This window comes from Mesoplodon mirus (genome assembly GCF_964341445.2).
Source record: "Mesoplodon mirus genome assembly, chromosome: 15".
NCBI lineage: Eukaryota > Metazoa > Chordata > Mammalia > Artiodactyla > Ziphiidae > Mesoplodon > Mesoplodon mirus.
This window is the reverse complement of record NC_138991.1, coordinates 81,602,866-81,622,082: the sequence shown is the minus strand read 5'-3', so window position 1 is coordinate 81,622,082 and position 19,217 is coordinate 81,602,866. Positions and strand designations below refer to the sequence as shown.

Here is a 19,217-nt window from a genome sequence, read left to right as displayed (position 1 = left end):
CCAACTCTGGCAGTCCACAGCTGCTGCTAGCGAGTTCACCCGCCCACCGCGTTCCACTCCCAGGGTGGAGCGCTGCTGCTGTGTGAGTCACGCTTTGACGGGCAGCGTCGTTTCTGGACTTCCACCCACGAAGCTGCTCCGTAGCCTCTCTGACTCTGGAGGCCCCCCTCACATGCTGTCGCCTTACCAAATATCTGGGAACAGACCTGCCCACCAAGCTGGGGCTCCTGACTTGCAGTGGGTGAGCACTCACACAGGCTCAGCTGGGGGGCAGGCAAAGGTGGCTTTCTCATCGTTGTCATTTGTAGAGGGAACCCAGTCTATTCAGATAATTCTTCTTTTAAAAATGTAGAGTTTTAAATGTTAACTGCATATTCAGATGAGGATTTTTCCTTTTTCTCTTTTTTTGAAGAAATTAAACCCCATGAAATTAAGATATCACAAAGGTAATATCAGCAGAATCTGAACGTTGTTCAAAGAACAGTCCTTAAATAGCACACGTCACTGTTGGTTTCCCTCAGAGACATACTTTTAATATAAAACTTTGTAACATCTTCCCACAACCAAACACAAAACCCATGGCTGAGGCAAAGTCACTTTTTGAATAACAGTTGCTATTACCGCTTTATACCTGTTTAGGAGTTCTGGTTTTGACAGATAAGTTTCAAATAAAACAGCGTTATGGACCAAAAATATGTTGTCTTCCTATCTCTTTCATCTAATCCTACGGTCCTTCCACAGTCCTGGTTCTCCTTCTCTAACTGACATGCCCTTTACAGAGATGTGTTGCTTACAAAAGATCCCCGTGTATTCAGAATCCTATCCCACTTGGTTAATGTGACTCAAGACACTTATTCTGGGGGTTCTTGGGGTTTTTCTAAATTCTCTTCCATGGTACTCACTTTTCATCATTTGCAAACTGAATTCCACTGCTTGTGATGGGATCAAGGAAGAACCAGTCAAACCCAGGGAAGTATCGATAGATCTGGAGGCAACACGTAGACAACAAGCAGAGGATCAATTAAAACACCCCCCGCAGGGCTGAGGGTCCAGACAGAGGTGCCGTGTGCCCGGGGGTCACTCCTGCTTCTGAGCAGGCTGACCTGTGGGCCCCCTGGAGCTGGGGGGGGGCGCCCCTGCCCTTCCTGGCCCCCGCCCTCAGACTCCCTGCTCAAGAGGCCCCCAGACCGGCTGCAGGGGGGCTGCCCGCAAACAGGGCTCCCACACCTCAGACTAGGAGACCAGGCTTCTCACACACAACAGGCTGCCACCCCCAAGGAATGGGGTCCGTGTGACTCGGGAGAAGAGCAGCATCAAAGGAGACCCAACAAAGGACTCTTCTGTCTGCAATGGAGCAGCATGAGGTCGGGTGGGGCCAACACGGCTCCCCTGGACACACGGAGCAGTGGGAGGAGGAAGCAACAGGGTACAGAGGACCCTCCTCTGGGCCCGGCCTGTAAATGGAGGGTCCAAGCCCTCAAATCCGGCCAGTGACGGCCCAACAGCATGTAATCCCCACCAGGCCTTCCCTGGGGTGCCCACCAGCTCCACTCCTGGGGAGGCTGCCGGGACAGCGCCCTCAGCCTGCACTGAGCCCCATGGGCAAGCAATGCCAGGGGGGCAAAGCCTCCTGTGGGTACAGCCGCCCTCAGGCAACCTGGCTGTGACTCCATCCTTCTACCTGGCACAAAGTTATAAACATCCTGAGCGGCTCTGTAGTCAGGCCAGTGCCTAGAACTAAATGAGAATTAACTTTTAATAAAGTTTGTATTCATTAGACTATTTAAATAATAATTTTATGATATTTAAATTTATTTATTATACACTTACAGTCATTTTTATATTTTATAGCAATTATTTTCATTATAAAAATAAGTCCGTTTTTAATAAGATCTGTACTTGCCACTGAGAATGGATGGCTCTTAGCTTCTTCGCGGATGTTAGTAAATGGAGATTCCAATATGAGGGCATCTGGAGGTGTCTCTAGATAAACAAACGGGGAACTGGGAGGTGAGCAAGAAGCCCCAGTGAGACACACTCCTCCGCTCCCCATCCACGCACCCTCCACAGGACAGCGGAGCCCGGCCCCTGGTGACGCCCCGCCAGCCGCTGGCGGATTGGGGGAATGGGGGTGGGCCCTCAAGGGTCTGCTCAGGCCCCCACCTCAGCGCCTGGCTCTCGTCTCACCGTACGGTGCGTCCACCACCACCCACTTCACGAGAAGCCCCAGGGCCTGGAGCACAGCCGGCTCCCCAACGCTCCACCCGCCCACGGGAGCCGGGCCGTCCCCACGACGCGTGACCCCACACGAGCCCCTACCTCGCTCACAGAGGCGCCGCACCACGTTTGTGGCCACTCTGGAAAGAAAAAAAAAGTTCAGCTGAATTATGACAAAAATTGTTTCAGATGAGATCCTCCTAATACTCAAAGGTGACCGAGGAAGCTGGGGTTTTGGGCGGGGGGAGCACAGATGCCCCAGCCGTCAGCCAGCCCCTCTGACAGGGCACCTCCATGTCCCCGAGGCATGCACCTCACCTGGAGCAGCCCCTTCAGGCCACACAGCGGCGCCCCAGTTCACGCCCGGTCCGTATGGGTGCCGCTGGGACACAGAGGAGGACAGCAGGGCCCAGAGCCGCCCCGCCAGCAGGGAGGAGGCTGCAGTCTGCCTGCACAGCTCCTGGGGGCCTCCTGCCTTCCCAGGACCAGCCTGGGTGGGTCCCATGCAGACACCCAGGGCAGGATGGCCTGCTCTCCTGTCCAGGGTTCAGCACCCCCGCGAGGGCGGGCCAGGAGGCCCTGTCCCGGGCACCGCCCAGCCTGCGGCGCCAACCCGCCTGCAGCCACCGCGTCCAAAGGAAAGGCAGCAGAAAAACAGCATGTGCTGGTCTTGGGCTCCTTTAGAAACACTGGCCCCCAAGCCCGTGGAAGCGATGCAGGCAGCTCACGTGGAACATCGAAGTGCTTCCCGTCTTGGCAGATGGAGGAAGGGAACCACCACTGATGCCTCCCCAACTTCTCTGGTGATGACGCCAAGCGTGGGCTAAGGGGCCCACTGTTCGCAAACAGAATCAAGGCCCCGGCTCCTGGGCTTGCTGGGCAGCACATACGTCCTCAGCCAGGCCAAGGGAAGCCCGAGTGCCCTGTCCCGTTCTGCTCGGACCCCCCTCCTCAGGGCACAGTCCTGCTGAGGCGCGTCTGCATCCTCCCTGCGGAGGAGCCGGCACCTCCACGACTGCTGTTGTACCTCCCGTCACTTCGTGGGTCGAGGAGCTGACGTATCTCAAGCCCCTCATGGTCTCTGTGGCGCTTCATCCCCTGCCCCCGTCACAGCAGTAACGGCGCTACAGGGCCCAGAGGACGCCGGGGCCCCTAGGAGAGCCTGGGCTGGACAGTCGCCCGTGAAGACCTGCTCCTGCAAAGGCCACGCGGGGGATTCTTACCCGGTGCCGAGGGAATGGCCCCAAATATACACAGGGTTGTCTCCACTTCGCGCTTTGATCCAGTCAAAAACATGGAGTGCGTCGTACGTCATGCCCCGCTCCGACGGCGTTCCTACTGAGTCACCCCAACCTGGGAAAGCAGCAGCAAGAGGAGGACGTCACATGCAGCCCGGGGGACCTCGAGGGGCAAGCCCACCTCCTCCCTCTTCTCAGCAGGAGGCCCAGAACGTCTGGGGCCTCAAGGTCTCGGCCAAGCCAGCTCTTCTTCCCCCACCTCCTCAGCCGTCACAACCTCTGAACCCAAACGGCCATCCACCCGCCCTCATCTGAGTCTCGACGAGCAGCTAGCTGAGCAGACGGGGTGGTCGGACCCGCAGACCCCTGCCGGCTCCAACACCTGGGGCTTGCCACCAGGATGAGGCACTGACAGGCTCAGCCAGGGAGAGTCCAGTCCGCCCTGGGGCCCCTGAGCCCAGCCCTGACTCCATGGCCCAGCTGTGGCCCAGCTGTGGACAGGCGTGGAGAGGTCCCCAGACAGGCAGATTGCAGGCTCAGGGCAACTCTGACCCAGAAAGGAAGGGGCTTTTAGCATCCTGTTTGCTTAACAGAGGAAAGCCAACTGTCTCGGCCCCTAAACCTTGACCTCCCAAGGGACCTTCCCTCCAGATTCTCAGAAAAGTCAAGTGTGACTGTCATTTCCAGCAGCTCAGCAGTGAGTCATCATCAAATGATCTGAAAGCACCACAAGGCTCAGAAAGACCAAGTCCTGCTACATAAGCAAAACCCAGAGGCAGGGGCACCACAGGCCACCTCCCTGGGACATCCCAGACCCAGATTAGGGAAGGAGCCAATGTCAGGGACAAGGCCAGTGTGAGGGCTCGGGGCACTGGTGGGGGCAGGGACAAAGAGACAGGGAGAGACACAGAGAGACAGAGACAGGGACAAACTCTTGTACGGCTTAGAAAGGCAGAGACTCAATGGGAAATGAAAAGAGGAAGTGCTAGATGGGATCTTATTTCTGTTGGAAGCACCAGAAGGTGAACAAGGAAGAGGCCACCCCTCTCACTACCCTGAGGTTCCAGCAGCAGGAGCAGGAGGAAAGGATGGGCCTCATTTCAGAGTTTCTCCAACGCAGCACCTTCCTCCTGATGGAACACTCTTCCACCAAAGAACCATCCCTCACCCTATGGTCAGCAGAATAATGGCCCCCAAAGATGTCCATGTCCAACCCCGAAAACTGTGCCTCTGGTACCTCACACGGCAAGGGGAATGAAGGGTGCAGAAGGAAAGAGGCTGCGAATCAGGAGACCCTGGGATGGGAGGTGATCCTGATCAGCGTGAGCCCCCAGTAATCACAGGGTCTTTATGATCAGAAGGGAGACAGAAGTCAGAGCCAGAGTGATGCAGACTCAGGCCACAGGCAAGGAGTGAGGGTGGCCTGGAGAAGCTGGAAGAGGCCAGGAACCTGACTCTCCCCTGGAGCTTCCAGCCGTGCCCACACCTTGACTTATCCCAGTGGCTAAAGATTTTGAACTCCTGACCTCCAGAACTTCAAGATAAGTCCGTGCTGTTTCGAGACATTTACATTTGTGGTAACTTCTTGCAGCAGCAAGAGGAAACTCTTCCAAAGTTCACATCCAGGTGATGTCAACTGGCTCCTGGGTCTGCGGATGTGGACCCCCCCCAACCGCTTACCCCCAGTCAGGGTGAGCTGGACAAGAGGCCTTTAGCCCTTTGACCTCTCCCACCAAGGACTGTCCAAGGCACACACTTGCCACACAGCTGCTCCCTGCCAACACAAAGCATTTTCCTCACGCATCAAACTGTGGGAGGCCAGAAAGAAGAAATACTGAGGGGCAAGAAGATGAGTCTCTCTCTTCCCTGTCTCCATAACGTCAACAAAACCAGCTGTGCTGAGCATGAAACGTGCCCAGCTGTGGGGAAAGCCTGAGTCCAATAAAGACAGTACTTCCTACTTCTAAAATGTGGCTGACAGAGGGTGTGTGCTGGGGTTCCAGGCACCCTACAGGGGCGGATGCACGCAGGACACACCTCCGAAGACCCTGACCCTCCACCACGTCCACGTGCTCACAATTGCCACAGGTCACGGCAGAGCCGCCAGCCGCGCAGGAGCCTCTCAGAGCAACACCTGCATATCCCACACCGACCTGGAGGAAGCGGGGCAAGTACACAGCCCTCACCTCTGTAGTCAAAGGTAACCACGTGGTAGCCAAGGGAACTCAGCACCTGGAAGTGAAAAACAAGCACCTGGGCAACATGGCTCTGACTAAACCCACTAAACCCAAGCAATTCCCAGTGACTTTATGTAATTTGCCAATTTCTGGCATATGATCCACAAAGTCCATTCATCCCGATCTTGGAAACTATCCCCAGAGGCAGCAAAATGGGAAGCATTCCATGGGGAGACGTCCATAACAGGCAGTGTTAAAAAGATCAACAATGATTATTAACTCAGAATTATCAGGGGGACCCCCTTCTGTTCACGCGTCCTGAAAGAACAGCCAGAAGCAGGCGGCAAGCGACGCCCAATCTGTCGCGGACCGTGTGGGTCTCACCCCGTGGGCACCGCTCCGTCCACCATGAACTGTGTGCCGTCCTCACCTACCTTGTAAAGCTCCACCCGGTGGTCGCCTCCTCTAGATCATCAGGGAAAGGAAACAAGCATGGTTGTCAGTGCATCTTCTCAGAAAGGGGCCCAGGATCAACACTGTAGCCTCTGGGCCCTTAGGGCCTGGCCCCCAAACCTACACGGGAGGGTGGTGGACAGGTCACCTCCTCCTCAGGGCACCTACGTGGCTCCCAGTTTGCCTCCACAGTATGGTGCCAAACAAGGGACAGTCTGAGCATTTGGGGGATCTTTCTTAACTATTACCTCACCTTTGGTTGGAGCAGGCCATGCAAACCTTCAGTACAAACCCCAGAAGACACAAAGGGCCCTTCAGCTCCCCAGTGTCCAGGACCACCCATGAACAGGAGGGAAGCACTTCCCCGCCGGCACACACACCACGGGGACAGGCCACAGGCACCTCCCGCCCCAACCTTTTCACCTACAGAGCCAGAGCCAACTCTCAGAACTCTCCTCCTCGGCCACGCACGCCCTCCCCTCGTGGTCACTTTGGCTCTTTCCCACCTGCTGCTAACTGAGGCTCTGCTGCTGCGGCCACCCGCTAATGCCCTTCCACAGGCGTGCGTCTGCGGGTGGATGCTGGGTCGAAGGTGCCACCGTGATCTGACAGCCACTGTGAGCCTCCCAGCCCCTCGCCAGCAGGCTCCAGCGTCAGTGGCACCACTGTTGGCACCACCTCACGCCTGCACCTCTCCCCAAGGACTGTCCACCTCTTCCTCCCACGTTCTGCCCAGATGCTGGCTGGCTGTTACCGTGCACAGGCACCCAAGCGGGGACAGAGCCGCCTCAGGAGAGGGAAGCACCTCAGCAGGCGGCTCACCCTCACCAGACTTCTCAGCTCTTTCCCTTCTTTATGAGGAGCATTTGGCCAGTTTCCGGGGTGTGTGTACACGGAGCGAGCGTCCTCAGGGGAGGCGAGAACACGACGAAGGAGGAAAGCCGATATAACCCAGAAACAAACACTCAAAGGACTTAGCTTCAAGACCAGAAGGAAACACTGCAGTGTCTTCAGTTACCTTTGCAACAATTTGTCACGGCTCTTTTCTAAATGTTCCCAATACCCTACCTTGAGCAAGAAGGGGGATTTAGAGCGTGATGGGGCTGGGGGCGTCCTGGGGGTCCGAGGCTGCTGCTGTCCTGCCCGGCCGGGTGGCTGCCAAGATCTGCAGCCTGAGTAGTCCTTGGGGACGTGGAGGGGGGTGGGTGGGGGTGGGCAGCAAACCTTCAAAGTCACAAGATTCCTTCCATCCTGAAGTTACAGATAGACTTTGTCTTCTTTACCATGTGATTGGCACTGCTCACAAAGAACTCCAAACTTGCCTCATTTACAGAAAGAGGCTACAGGAGCTGTTTGTATTCACTTGCTCTTTGAAAAGCGGAAGAGAAACCCGCTGTAGCTTGTCCCAGACGAGGGGAAAGCAGGCTGCCGAGAGCGTGCTGAGTCAGTGGCGCAGCGCGCTGCTCTCCCGGCTCCGTGTCCCTGCGGGCCCCACTGCCTGGACATCCTGCTGCCCCCTCTGTGCAGCCCCTCTGCCCAGACGCCCGCTGTGGCCTGCTTTGTCCTCCTCGCCGGTTCTGCCTGTGAACTGACTGACCCCAGCCCGGCCCCGCGGTGCCCGGCCTCCTGCTGCTTCTTGCTGGCTCTCTCTCACGAGACCCAAGGAACAGGGACCCATCCCAGGGGTTTCAGGCAATGCTTGTTCAGAAAACATCCCTCTTCCTCTCACCCCACCAGCTCTCCTGCAGACTCTTCTCAACAAGGCTGACCGTGTGGGCTGGAAGGAGCCCTCTTTAAACAACGGCTCCAATCCCCGCTTGTCTGAAAGACATCCATTAAACCTACTCTTGAACAGCACCTGGGATAAACCTGGGCGAGGGCTTTATCTGCACAGACGTAGGTGCTTCCTTGATGGCCCACTGGAATGCGCTGGCACTGCCGGTTCAGGGCTGGAAGTACCCTGGCCTGAGAGCGTGGCATGGCGGCCCCCCGAGGACAAGCTTGTCCCTGCAGGCTCAGCTGGGTCTCTTCATGGGACTCCCCCACCTTCAACGTCACCCTCGCCCCTCCCCAGGAAGCATGCCTCCCCCTCCAGCAGGGCACACCTGCCAGCGAGAAAGTGTCCTCAGACCAGACAGCAGATGCTGGGTGAGCAGGGGCGACTTCCTGGGCACACGGTGGCTCTGCAGGGTCTCAACAAACCTCGGCTGAGGGACCATGCCTCCTGCCCACTGAGAAGCCTTGTTCCCTAACCCAGGAAGAAGGACACCCCTCTGGCTGAGGCTCTGGGTCGCTCTGACAGACGCAGCAACCTCCATCCCACCCCAGGCACAAGCTTCAGACCAGGGGTTTCTGGACACAGCTGCCCACATCTGCTCAGCAGGTGGTTTCCAAGCAAGCAGGCCCGGTCCACCTTGCACACAGCCCTGCTCTGCTCTGGGCCTGTGGGAACACGACTTCATGCAAGCTTCTCCCAAACCCCAGACAAACCCTGCCTCTTCGTGTGTTCTCATGATGCCCATGTCCCAGGTGCACCCACGCTCTCACTGTGATGGGCCCCACCTCACCTGGTGCCCGCGTTCCCGTGCAGGTACAGGATGATCGGGTGGCTAGAAGCCAAGGCATCCTCATACCACATCTGGTCCTTCCCTTGGGCGTTCTTCCACCAGACAGTGGGGACAGTGTGCCTGGAAGCAGAAGCAGAGGGGAGCGGCAGGTGACGCGCCTGCAGACGGGATGCCCACGGCTCAAGTCACAACTGAGCGGAGAGCAGGAGGCTGGGTGGGCTGACTGCAAGCTGTGAGGGCAGCTTCTGGCAGCTGAGGCAGGTCACTTCCTGACTCGCGGATGGGCCCTCTCTGGGCCCCAGAAGCTTGCCCCGGCAGCAGTTACTAGGGGTGGGGCGACAGCCGCTCCTCCTGTATAAAGGGGAAGCTATGTGAGCTAAGACCCCTTCCAGCTGGGTTCCAGCACAGAATGGGCACTGAATGGACACTGGGCAACGCCATGTCCCCTCAAACTCATCCACGTCTTTAAGTACGTAACTTAACTCACGACGTAAGACATATCGTGCTGTTATATGTATTAATTCAGCAACACGGGGCTATGGGCTGGACTGGAAGCCCGGCCATCGTTAAGGCACAATTTCTAACACAGAGCCTGTCCACAAGCCGTCTTGGCACAGACGCACCGCTGCAGGAGACGTCACAGCCCCACGTGGGCAGTCCTTCCACGCCTGGCCAGGCAGGTGGACACTTGTCTATGTGGCCAAACCCTCCTTTAGAGAGGTGCTCCGGTTCATCTTAACTCAGGACACATCAAAGTCACTGTTCATCACTGGGGAGGGTCTGATGTAATACCTTTTTTCTGTAAAACTTATTCAAATTCATTCTTGCGAAGTTTTAAAAACATTAAGTGGCCGATTTCTTCTTTTCTAAGTGGTAGCATCTCGTTTCTAACGTAGTCTCTCTGACCCATTTCAGAGGACTGCATTTTGGGTGGTTCTGACAGCTGCAATTATCACTCCCCCACAATTACAAACCTATGAGACGGAAAGGTACATTTGGAAGGTGCTGGGGGCTGAAACGCCTCCAGTAGCCAGCCTACCCAAACTCGGAGCTCCTGACGAAGGCCCAGGCAAGCTAAGCTCTCCATCCCTGGGCTCCTCCCCCTGCCAGGCAGAGGGGAGCTGCCCTCCCACCATCGCCCCCCCTCCAGCTCCTCTGCAGCAGGAGGACCTGGAGAGGTGCCAGTGAGGGCAGGTGGTGAATGGAGTTGCTGCCATCCAAGGGCCCGCACTGCGATCAAGACAGCGCAGGGTGCAGACCTGGGCGGGCTGTGGTGCCCACCAGCACACAGCGGCTGTCGCTTCCCGGAGACTCATGTGGTCATCACCAACACAACCTTCACAGGTAACTGTCCACAAATACCTGTCCTGTAACACGGCTGCTCTGCTCGAGGAAGAAGCCTGGCTGAGCCCACATCTTCAAAGCACAGACCCTCTTAACCATCAGGAGAGCCACCAATTCCCCCAAACACCTCTGAGCAAAACATGTCAGGCTTCTGACTGAAAATGAAAATGCACAGCAGCCCGCATGCACACACTGGTCGTAAATGCTCCGTTAAAACAAACCAGAAATGACCAATGACAACCCCAGCCTCAGCCACTACGAACCAGAACCTCCCTCTCACCCTCTGGTCTTTACGCAGGACCCCTTGCCCTCCGCACAGCACAGGGAAGCGATTCAGAGCACTTCACTCAGAAGCTTCTCACGTCCACAGCAGTTCTACTGAGACAAAGGCAGCAATTCAGAGCTGCTTCTGAGAGAAAGAGAAGACGCCACAGGAAAGCCAGTCCGCTCTGGTTCTGTTGTTTGTAAATACCAAGTAGTCCACAGTAAAAGCATTAAATCATATTCCACAGAAATGCCAAGAAGTCACAGAACTTAGGCCCAACCTAAATTTATGGCTAAAAAAGTAAACGCTAAGAAAAGAGCAAACGCCACCACTATCAAGAGCTGAGTGCTGTGTGTGAAAGAAATGCAGCTGTTTTCAACAACTGGGTGGGCCCTTCTCTGCAAGACAGGTGTGGCTCAAGCCTGCGCTCACAATTCTGTGATATATTCTCTGTTTCTGGCTTTCTTCTCCCCTGGAAACGAGGCTTTCTGCAAAAACCAATCTGGCTTGAAAACCTCAGAACAGAGCTGGCCATCTCGTGCCCCATTATTCAAGGAATTTAGTTGAGATCTTTCCTTTGGAAACAGCAGGTAAAAGATAAAAATGGACAAGCAAGAGTTTCAGAGACGGCTCCGCTGTCAGGACAGCAGTGGCCACACCTCACAGGCCTTCTGCCTCCTGGACAGGCTGCAGAGCCGGTGCCGCCCCTGCAGCCCTGAGGCTACACACTCACCAGACTCCAAGGGTCACGTCTTCCTCTGGCTGGAGGTAGTAATTACAGGTGTGATTCAAACCTTGATCCTGCGGTTTTTTCAAATCAATGAAATAGGGAACGCGCACTGTGGGGGACAAAGAGATGGAAACCAGGATTAGTGAGGGTGGACGGACACACACGTACACAGCAGAGGTGAGGCTCTCAAAAAGTGCCAAGTACTTTCCCAACGCTATACTGCCTGGGGCACCGGGCCCTCCAGCCTCAGGCGGGGCTGGAGGTAGGTGTATCTACGGAGGTCCAAGCAGAGACCCACTGAAGGTTGTTCAAGGTGTGAGAAGATGTGAAGGAGGGAAGGAAAGATCCTTGGGAGACCTGAGGGTCGGCCTGGCCATGAGAGAGGCTGGAGACAAGGAGGCTACGACTGAAGGCTGGAGCCAGGGTGTTAGGGGAGGGACTGTGGGAAAGGCGACAGATGGACGTGTGTTCTGGACCTGGGGCCACGGGCTTGATGACCACCTGAATGTGGGTGCGGGCCAGCTAAGTGGGATTCTGAGGTTCCTAGTGCTGTCATTTAACAGAGAGTGAGGCCAAATATGAGGAGTGGGTGCTAGAGGTGGAGGAATCCACAGAACCCACAAGCCACACAGAGTCGACGGAAGGCATGGGAACAAGACAGCAGCTACTCATTCAGCCCTGAATTTAACAGGTGACCTGTAGACAGGGCAACGGCTGATAAACTGCAGTGTACCCAACGATGGGCCTTCAGACAGAGGCAGCCGATACCGAAAGACCTGGAGGAACCTCCGTGAATTACAGGCAGGTGAGAAGAGCAGGGAAGGAGGGTAAGATCACTGTGCCGCTGCTACGTAATCCCATGTCGTCAGTGTACAAGCAAGCAAGCAACACCATCACCAACGCCAACACCAACACTGAGTGTGGCTTGGAAAGAAGCACAGAGAGACACACCAGGCTGTGAACATGGGTGTAAAGTGGGGGGGGTGGAGGCGAGTGTGTCATCTTCCCCGTGTATACCAGTGCACTTTTATTGCTTGAGATGAACACAATGTTTGAAGTTATATTTAGTTGAAAAATGAAAAACAAAAACCCAAACATTGAGATGGGATTTACTCACATTATAAAATGGCAATTTCCAGAGCGGGTGGGGACAAAGGGCAGTGTAGCCCTGACTTCCAGCCAGTCCCGCCTTCAACAAGGAAGTCATGCAACTCTGGTTTTCTTGGTGAAGAGAGTAGTTTCATTGTGTAACTCACACGGCCTCTCGGCACCAAAGCCCTGCATGCCCACCTCACGCCCCAGGGCCTTTGCACCTGCTGGCCCCCCAATACTCTGCGCCCACATACCTACATTCCAACTCTTACTTCGTCAAATGTCCCCACAGCTCAGTAAACGTTCACTGAAGAAATGAAATAGCCAACTCACGAGGACATAGGGATACGCACACGCTCCTTCTCCCCAGGAATTCCCTGAGCATTTCAAACCACGGGGAAGACAAATCCTCCCACCAGGGCTGCTTTTGAACCTCCAGCTTCTTAATCCATCTCTTTTCCAAGCAGCAGGCTACATTTTAAAAACTTTAATTATTTTCTCTCAACAGAAAACCGGCACTCAAAGGAGGCGGAATCTTATTTACTGGTGCACCTTCCCAGTACTCTGAACACCGTCCCTGAAACAGGCTGGTACGACTGTGACCACAGCATTTGCTCAACCATGAGTCACATGTGATGATTCTGGGATTTGCACCCAGGCAGCCCGACTCCATAGCCCACACTCTTGACTAATCGGACAGGAAGTGAGGAAGGTAAACTGGCTCTGATCCTGGTGGGCCCTGAATGTTCTCGAATTGGGTCCCCCCAAAAGATATACTGAAGTCCTAACCCCCAGCACATCAGAAGGTGACCTTGTTTGGAAACAGGGTCTTTGCAGAGATAATCAAGCTTAAGTAAGGTCATTTGGTGGACCTGATCTAATACGACTGGTGTCCTTATCAAAAGGGAATTTGGATACAGACAGACAGAAGGAAGACAACATGAAGTCACAGGAGAAGGCAGCCGGGTGATGGAGGCAGGGGCAGCAGTGGTGCAGCTACAAGCCAAGGAACACCAGCCACCACGAGAGGCCGGGAAGAGGCAAGCAAGAGGGGGCCCACGCCTGCCAACACAGGGATTTCGAAGCTCCAGAACTGGGAGAGAATACATTCCTGTGGGTTAAGCCACCCCGTCTGTGGTGTGTGTTGTGCTGTGGCGTCAGAGTTCACTCTGACAACATCCTCAGGGAGGGCTCCTGACCAGCAGGCCTAGAAAGGTCTCCCCTGGACGCGTCTCTTTTAGACAGAGGTGCCCGCTCCTGCCCTCCCTGGTGACTGCTCCGTGCTGGGGAAGCTGAGTCTGCAGCGTCAGGTGGCAGCTCATCATCTGACCACTGGGGGGGATCGACTTTGCCAGTAAAACTCTGAATATGTCCAACAAGTGCTGATTCAATCAACTCTGCTCCTGAGGCTGGAGTGCCCGTGCCAAAGGGAAGGTGGGCACCATCGAGGGCTGAGGGCACTGCTGTCAGGCCTCACGGGCTCTCTCCCAGAAAAGGCGGCCACGCGGCTTACGTGCTGCCCCCGAGCTCCGAGAGGGCCCCTACCACTGAAAAGCAGCTTCCGAGGTTAGCAGTTAATCCTAAAGCTTCCAAGCCTGAGGAATCTAGAACCAAGAAACTCAATCCTGCTCTGGGACAGACTCACCCCCCAAGCCCATCCGCTGGGTCACTTTCGTTTCTGTCTCCGAAACCGTGGAAAAGGATGCAGTTAATGCACCGAATGCAGCAGGTGCCGCCGGGGTGCCGCCCCTCCAGCTAGCGAGAGGTGCCTGGTCAGTCCCGGGGGGTGAGACAGCCCCAGAGGAACCACCTGGCCACTACTGGTAAAAGCAAGCAGAACTGCTGCAAGACAAAGGAACGGAGTCAAGGGCTGCAGGGCCCCAGGCTGGCCTGAGGAGGGTCCAGGATCTGCCTGGACCAGAACACGGCTCACTCCTGCTGGCCTTCGTGTGGCCACAGCCCTTGGCCCGTGACTCTGGGATACAGGCTGGAGCCCACCCTCCTAGCCCCTGCTTCCACTGCAGGGCTGAAGCATGGAGAGAGCACCCAGCCCGCCAGCAGTCCCCTGAGGTGGCAGGGGCAGGAATCGGGAGCCGGGGACAGTGACCCAGCTCCTCATCGCTATCGATTACAAGCTCCGCCTCACACAGAAGTTGAGTGCACAGCCCAGGGACCCAGCACACAGGCCCATGCAGCTGTCAGGACCAGGCCTCTGGGTTCTCCTGCTTCCCCAGCTGTGTATTATCCACCCTCTGCCCTCGCTGTCATTGATCAGCAACCACAAACATCATGGGGAGTGATTTAGAAAGGACCCTCGAGAGATGGTGCTCGGTGAACAGTGAGCAAACACAAGAATGAACAGAAGACAACGGAGCCTGCCATCCTTTCCTCAGCCAATCTAGAAGATACTGGTGGGGTGAGAGGCCAGAACTCCTGGGCTGCAGAGAACACGTCTGACTGCCTGAGAACTGTGAACAGCGGGGCTATGCCTCATCCCAGGCACTGAGTAAAGACCACCCTGATATACAGGCAGAGGTGGGCCACCAACAAGGGAAGGGCTGGGAAGGCCCTCTGAGTTTTATCAAACTCCAGCTCCCCGACGGGCTCTGGGCTTCCACAAGAAGAAAGGGATAAGGAAAGAAAGCTATCAGGGGTCACAGGGACTGCTAAGGGGAAGGAAAAAGAGGAGGCTGAAGGACCGCCATCCCGTGAAAGCTGTAGTGGACAGGCTGGCCTTCGGCTTGAACAACAAATGAGCAATTCATATATTAACCCTAATCTCCAAAAAAGGCCCAAGGCAGTGTGCAGACAAGAGCAGTTTTACACCAGCCTCTGAACTCAAACATTCCTTCCCACCAGGAGACGGCTCTAAATCCCAGGGCAAAGACTGTGACAAGGGGCTGGTATCACCACAACATCGCTGGGCTGGGGGCAGGGGTACCGACTTTTGAATGTGAGTACTGAAAAGCACATATATTTATGCTTACATGTACAGACACACACAAAAAGACCAGCAGGAAATAAACAATGTGACAGCGATTTTCTCTGAACAAGTTTCATTTTCTTCTTCACGCCATTCAGAGTTTTTCAGTTAATCTTTTGTTTTTAGAAAGATCATGTAATTTTTTGTTTATGAAAAGATATTTTAAGTAGAATAATGCCTTAAATCATAGATGCTATCCTTCATCTAATGCTTATTTATCTGAGTTATACATTTAGTTTCAGATAGAATTGCTATGCACTTAAGACTATTTTAATCATGTTTTGGGGCCCAAAAGATTGTTACACTTCCTTCAATATCCAAATGGAAATCCACAGCTCACGATTCACATCTTGAGGAGATAAGAATGAAGATGCCCCCCAAACACGCAGGCCCTCCAGAAGCGTGAAATGAAACTGCCACGTCACACTGCAAGACAGCCTGGAGATCCTCATCTCCTCCACAGGGGAGGGGCACAGACAACTACCCCACTTCCACACAGTAGGCATACGGAAACAAGGAGTTGGGGACGGGTGTCTCTCTGGGGGGTGCAGGACGGCCCCACGGCCCAGCCTGGCCCTCCTCTTCTGTGCCATGGAGCCCAACCCAGAGAACCCAGGAACATCCTGCCATTTCATTAGGAAATCAACAGTGCAAAATTTGTAGGCTGTGTCTAAAGTTACCCCAGTGATTGACCTAAAGAAAATCAACTCAATTCAAATATTTGCTGGGACCCCACGGTGTGGCAGCCCAGAGGGCAGCAGGCCACCTGCTGCCAAGACACCTGCCCAAGGGGCCTGGAGTTGTCCGGAGGCCTGCCTTGTGGGAAAGCTGTGCAGGGCTGACTCTAAGGTCTGCTATCAGGAAATCTGCAGCCTGTGGCTTCGTGTTTGCGTGTAACCCAAACTCTCTTCTGTGCTAGACTGACTGTGGACATTTAAGGGACATTACAGTCAGAAAAAACCAAAACTTTCTTGATTTTAATAGGTTGTGAGTTCCTTCTACGTTTGTGCTTCTCACAAGCGGTGAAAACTCAGGGATGATAAATTCCTGGAAGTTAAGCCACGTTTATGTTAGAAAAATCAAATGCTTCATAGTGTACCTACATGTGTTTTACACTTACTTTATGACACCCAAATAAAAAAACGCATTTTAGGTTTATGAAGTATTAAATATCCACCTCACTGTTTCTGTTCCTCCTCCCCCTGCGCCTCTTTAGAGCAGACATTCCCTGTTAGCAGCGACATCCACTTTTCTGTGATCAAGCCCACTGCAGACTTCACACCCCACACTCACGTGCCCCAATGCACGCGGGCCTCTGCAGAGTCTGCAGCACTGGTGTTACTCCAGACGAGGGGCCACCCACCCCCTGCCTTGCTGCCCCAGGCCAGTCGCACAGGACACCTCAACACCTCTTGTCTGTCCTCGCCCCCCACCTCCTCTTCACCAGCTCCCCCGCTGCCTCCATAGCACCAGCCCAGCTTCCCAAGCCTCCAGCTCCAACACACACAAGTTCAAACCCACCCTTTGCAAACCAGCACAGCCAAGAGCGTGCAGAGCCTGCCTCATCTGCCCTGAGTGCTCCCGACACCCGACGGCAAGGCCACCTCTCATGAGGCACCTGCCGTGTGCCAAGCACCAGGTTCTATCCGCCGACCTCTAAGGCCCGCAGGCGCAGTCCCCCCTCCCTGCCTGGCCTCATCTTGAAGGTGTAAAAGGATGCTCCATAAAAGGATTATTCCTGGCAACCGTATACCTTCCACTTCATAAACCTGATACTTCTACCCTTTTTCCTCCCACTTGCCCAAAAGTAAACATATAGCATGAAAAAAAAAAAAAAACCAAAAAAACTTTGGAACACACCAGGTCCAAGTTAACTGAAGGAGACTATAACACCTCTAAAGCCAGCATATAATTCCACAGAAACCAAAGTATGTCAGGGTTTTTTAAGGGGGAAAAAAAGATTTTTTTTTTAGTTTAAAGAAAAAAGGCCTAATTATTTTTAAGGCACTATTTTCAGTGGTCACCTTTTCCAAGGACAGTTAACCTCCTAGACTGCACAAGGCACAGAGCATCCCCAACAAGACAGCTTCAGAAGACTCTCCATGTTATCAACATTCCTACCCACCTCAGCTGAAGAAAGACCCCCCACCACGCAGCAGTCACCTGTGCACACAAATGCCAACCCTGAAGAGCAATGCCCTCGTTACAAACATCTTTTAACTGGGAAGGGGCAAAGGGAACCTTCTGGACAATAAAAAGGCTCTATTTCCTGATCTCAGTAGTGAATATATAAATACATAAATCACCATGAAAACGAACTCTTACTAAAATGAAAGGAAAAATGGACACACAGCACTTACCGAAATTCAAGAAAATCAGTTTGGCCTGTATCCCAGGACACAGTTTGATGAGAAATGGAATGGCCACGTACAACCCCACGACACAGAGGAGTATCTTCCTCAGTCGGAAGCACAGGCCCTTTCGCCTGAAAGAGAAAAGCAGTGAGCAGGTCAAAGGCAGGAATGAGTCTGTGTGGTTTAGTAACAGCATCACTGACCAAGATCCACACCTATTGTTTCCAACAAGAATATCACCAATGATAAGAGGAGCCTCCCACCTGCTTTTGCCTTTTAATTTGCGCTTAGAACTCTACCAGAAGGGTAAAATTTGTTTCCTGAAAGCCCAAGAAACAGTCCTGCTGATTTCCTTTGTGTGCCCTGGGATCAGAACCCAGCACAGCCATCAGATTCTCAGAAAGTGCCCAACTTCATGTCAGACAGTAGCTGCAACTTCACCTCAGGAGAGTGGCTGCCTCTGAGCCTCTGACTGCCCTCCTGCAAGCAAGCGTGGGCTACCCATCAGAGGAAGCACGTATACGACAGAACCTGCCACACCAGGTCCCGGAAGGCAGCAGGGGCTGAGAACAAGGCTCTGGCCATCACTGCATGTTCTCATATTTCTGCCCGCATACCCTCCAGAGGCCCCTTTTCCGGGGACCTCGGGCCAGGTCATCACCCCAGGTCTCAAGACTCTTCTAATCCACAACCAGCTCCAAGACTTCCTCATCCTGTTCCTGATCCCCTGTTAAAAAATGTCCCTAGCCCAGAGAGTCTCAAACTTCTTGGACTAAGGGCCTCTCTACAACTGAAAAGTTGAGGGCCCAAAAGAGCTTCTGTTCATATGATTTGTGTTTATTACTATTTGTTTTATGAGAAACTAAAGAAAAATTTAAAATATCTATTAAGTCATCTAATAACAATAAACAACCCATTACATGTTAATATAATTAACATCTGTTATAAAAAATGATATTTTCCAAAACGAAAAATTTTAGTGAGGAGATTTTTACAAATTTCTTTAAGTCAGACAGCTTAAAAGAAGACAGATGGGGCCTCCCTGGTGGCGCAGTGGTTGAGAGTCCGCCTGCCGATGCAGGGGATACGGGTTCGTGCCCCGGTCTGGGAGGATCCCATATGCCGCGGAGTGGCTGGGCCCGTGAGCCATGGCCGCTGGGCCTGCGCATCCGGAGCCTGTGCTCCGCAACGGGAGAGGCCACAACAGTGAGAGGCCCGCATACCGCAAAAAGAAAAAAAAAAAAGAAGACAGATGGGTTCTCGTATCTGCTTCTGCATTCAATCTGCTGCAATCCCACACGTCATGCAGCATCTGGAAAGCTCCTGAAACCCCATGAGAGAATGAAAGTGAAAAAGGCAAACAGCATCTCAGTGTTACCATGAAATCTCTCTGACCTCACGGACATGCTGAAGGGTTCTGGGGACCCCATGAGCCCCAAGCACACATGGAAACTGCTGCTTATCTCAGCATATCAAGTCTCAACCTCAATGGGTTTAGTTATTTATTTCTGGACTATTTCAAAAATAAGTAAGGTGGTTTAAAAAAACATACCTTGAACTGCTGACACATGCAACAATACAGAAGGATCTAAATGCATTAGGCTAGGGACTTCCCTGGTGGCACAGTGGTTTAGAATCCTCCTGTCAATGCAGGAGACACGGGTTCGAGCCCTAGCCCGGGAAGATCTCACATGCCACAGAGCAATTAAGCCCATGCACAACTACTGAGCCTGCGATCTAGAGCTCATGTGCCACAACTACTGAAGCCCGCGCGCCTAGCCTGTGCTCCGCAACAAG

General features: G+C 53.8%; 1 protein-coding gene across 2 annotated transcripts in view; it reads right to left on the bottom strand.

The window, feature by feature from the left end:
• The window catches only part of ABHD12 (abhydrolase domain containing 12, lysophospholipase), a 70,126-nt gene that overhangs the window by 4,763 nt on the left and 46,146 nt on the right, over positions 1-19,217 (bottom strand). For both annotated transcript variants that reach the window (XM_082600691.1, XM_082600692.1), the window contains 9 exons: positions 17,427-17,551; positions 10,995-11,100; positions 8,653-8,772; positions 6,067-6,097; positions 5,642-5,687; positions 3,441-3,570; positions 2,320-2,357; positions 1,904-1,983; positions 903-985 (listed from right to left, as the gene is read on the bottom strand). In XM_082600691.1, coding sequence (XP_082456817.1) covers positions 903-985; positions 1,904-1,983; positions 2,320-2,357; positions 3,441-3,570; positions 5,642-5,687; positions 6,067-6,097; positions 8,653-8,772; positions 10,995-11,100; positions 17,427-17,551 — 759 coding nt within the window. The remainder of the gene's footprint in view (positions 1-902; positions 986-1,903; positions 1,984-2,319; positions 2,358-3,440; positions 3,571-5,641; positions 5,688-6,066; positions 6,098-8,652; positions 8,773-10,994; positions 11,101-17,426; positions 17,552-19,217) is intronic.